The following is a 2,942-nucleotide window of genomic DNA, read 5'->3' as shown; positions in this document are numbered from 1 at the left end:
CATCACTCATCTTGCCCCTGAGTCATAGCCATCAAATTGAGCCTCATGTATGAACTCCCTTGTGATGCTACAGACCTACTGACTTTACTAGAAACATGTAGATCTGGACTGAGGGCTTAACTCCAACTATGGCTTTTCTCTGTACATCCATAACTAGGTAATAAACTTCATTACCAGGGTTTAAAAGGCAGCATCATATGCACAACCAAATCCTAACCTGCAAAAGTGTAGGTGATAATCCTCTTGAAACCTTCCAGAAAATTTAGTTCTAAGAAAATATAGTCTTAACACTTTCTATCAGAGCTTTTTGTGGTGTTAAGTGCATTAGAGACGACCACAAGTCTCTATTACTATAAACGGTCCCTGTGAACCACCCACCTGTCAGAATTGAACACAATTGCATCTCCAGTCCCTGAGATATATGTAGTTCTTTGTGTCAAGGTCACTCCAAAAAAAAAAAAAAAAAAAAACTAGTGTATTATGAGGTTAAGCATAAAATTTCACATCCTTTTTTTAATAGATTTCTATTGATAGGAGCTAGATATGAGTGCAAAACCCAAAGCACTGCATTTTAAAATTCCAGTGTCAAGGACTCAGAAGGGAAAGAAAATAAAGCAGCAGAATCATAAAAAATAAACAAGAATTAAAATTAAATAATAAAGGTTTTCTTGGAGATAGGTGGACTGAGAGGAATCTAAGAGAAGCAAAATTTAATGGACTATAGATGTGAACTATAATATTGGTATATTACAGAGAAAAAAATCACATACAGGGTTTAATGAATCCACATTGATTGAATAAATGAGTGAGTACGTGGATAGTTGAGTGGATAAATGTATGCCAACCAGGCCCCAACACTTACAAATAGCCTGGAATCTTAGGAATCCACATAATTAATCTGTCTCTTTGGAACTCTCTCCCAATTTCCTGACTACATAAGAATTTAAGTCATACAAAACTTCCTCTTAGTAACAGTCCTGTGGATGGCATCTTTGACCTCTTTGTTCCTCAAGCTATAGATAAGCGGGTTCAACATGGGGATCACTGCTGTGTAAAACACTGACACCACTTTATTGAGATCCAGCGAGAAACTTGCACCAGGCCGTACATAAATAAAGAAAAGAGTCCCATACAGGATGGAGACAGCTGTCAGGTGAGAAGAGCAGGTAGAAAAGGCTTTGCGCCTTCCATCTGCAGAGTGGATCTTCAGGATGGCAATGAGGATGTAAATATAGGAGATCAGGATAGTCAGACCACTGGAGACTCCCACAGCTCCAGCCACGACAAAAACTATCAATTTAGTAAGCCTTGCGTCAGCACATACAAGGGAAAGCAGGGGGGCCATATCACAGAAGAAATGATTAATGACATTGGGGCCACAAAAAGGAAGACGGAATGCATTTATTGTGTGGGTCATGGTGTTCATGAACCCGATGACATAGGGGACAACCACCAACTGGATACAGAGTCTTTGGGTCATGGCAACAGAATACAATAATGGGTTGCAGATGGCCACGTAGCGGTCATAGGCCATGGATGCCAGGAGAAAACACTCAGCTGCCACAAAGAACCCAAAAAACCACTGTTGCAAAGCACATCCCAGGAAAGAGATGGCCTTTGTCTTCACAAAGAAGTCAGTGAGCATCTTGGGGCTCACAACAGAGGAGAAGCACATGTCCACAAAGGACAGGTGGCTGAGGAAAAAGTACATGGGTGTGTGAAGTCGCGAATCTATCCGAATCAGAATAATCATACCCAAGTTTCCGGTTACATTGGCGATGTAGAAACCTAGGAAGAGCAGGAAGAGGAAGACTTGCACTTGGGGGTTGTAATTCAAACCTGCCAAAACGAACTCTGTGACCCTCGTGTAGTTTTCGCTGGCCATTGACTGCCTCTGGTTTCCATTAGAATAGCAAAAGAGTCACAACAGATTTGCTGACCATGTCTTCAAAAATGGGACACAGAAAAAATATACCAGTAACTGGGAGAGCATCAGGGTGATATGACTTACTTGCATGTTGTGGCCAAGGACACAAAAGTGAGGTACAGACCAGTGCAGAATGTCAGATCTGAAGCTTTAACATTCTAAGAGTCTGCAGAAATCTATCAACACAGAAATGAGAAAACAGAAACATAGAAAAGAGGAGCAGCTTTCTCAAGGTCCCATGACTGAGAGCAGAGATGGTTCCAGAATAAATGTCCAAGAACTCTCACTAGTGAACTTTGCTTGAGTTCACCAGGTGACACACACCTAGTGCAATGATGCAGGAAGGTGGAAGTGAGGCGAGGTGGAGAAGAAATGAACAGCCACTCATTTGGGGAAGAAAGTACTTTGTGATTATAACCCAAGATTAGATGCACATTCTCCTCTGACCCTGGGAAAGTTGCTTTTCTTCACCTGTGAAACAGGAATAATAATAGTAACACCTACCTTGTAAATTGCTGTGAGGATACCGTGAGAGAACTCATGCAAAGTATGTAGCAGAGTCTCATTGAGCGCCTTGATAAGTGCACAGTGTTTGTATTTTTGCCTTACATACTTCATTTAATAAGCGTGCAAGCTATAAGTATTTCATTTCACATAGGAGGAAAATTGAAACTCCATCCATATTCATGATGCTAGTGACTGGTAGAGGTGGGCTTTGCACATGTTTGTTCCAAAACAGACTGTGCTCTTTCCTCTGTCACACTGCAGAAATTGTGTGCTCACAATTCTATTCTTTTCAAAAGAGATGCAAAACTCATTCCTCTGTGAGTACAGGATGATGCATGTTTGGCTGCCTACTCCTGGTGCTGAGGTTACAGCCAAAGATCACTCATGGGAAGCCCATAGGATAATAGACTGTTGCCCTTGAGTATCACCTTCATGGAAACACACAGGGAAGAAATCTGGAAAAGAGCCTAAATCATCCCTCTCACATACCCTCCATATTTCCTTCATC

General features: G+C 41.4%; 1 protein-coding gene across 1 annotated transcript; it reads right to left on the bottom strand.

Moving 5' to 3' along the window:
* Positions 1 to 943: 943 nt before the first annotated feature.
* LOC144238523 (olfactory receptor 5G9-like) lies at positions 944 to 1,885 on the bottom strand. The gene has a single exon (XM_077772324.1). The coding sequence runs from the start codon at positions 1,883 to 1,885 to the stop codon at positions 944 to 946; it is 942 nt and encodes a 313-aa protein (XP_077628450.1).
* Positions 1,886 to 2,942: the final 1,057 nt, after the last annotated feature.

The sequence above is a fragment of the Crocuta crocuta genome, unplaced genomic scaffold (genome assembly GCF_008692635.1).
Source record: "Crocuta crocuta isolate KB4526 unplaced genomic scaffold, BGI_CrCroc_1.0 scaffold405, whole genome shotgun sequence".
Classification (NCBI taxonomy): Eukaryota; Metazoa; Chordata; class Mammalia; order Carnivora; family Hyaenidae; genus Crocuta; species Crocuta crocuta.
Note: the sequence above shows the minus strand (reverse complement) of the source record. Positions and strands in the feature narration are given on the sequence as shown.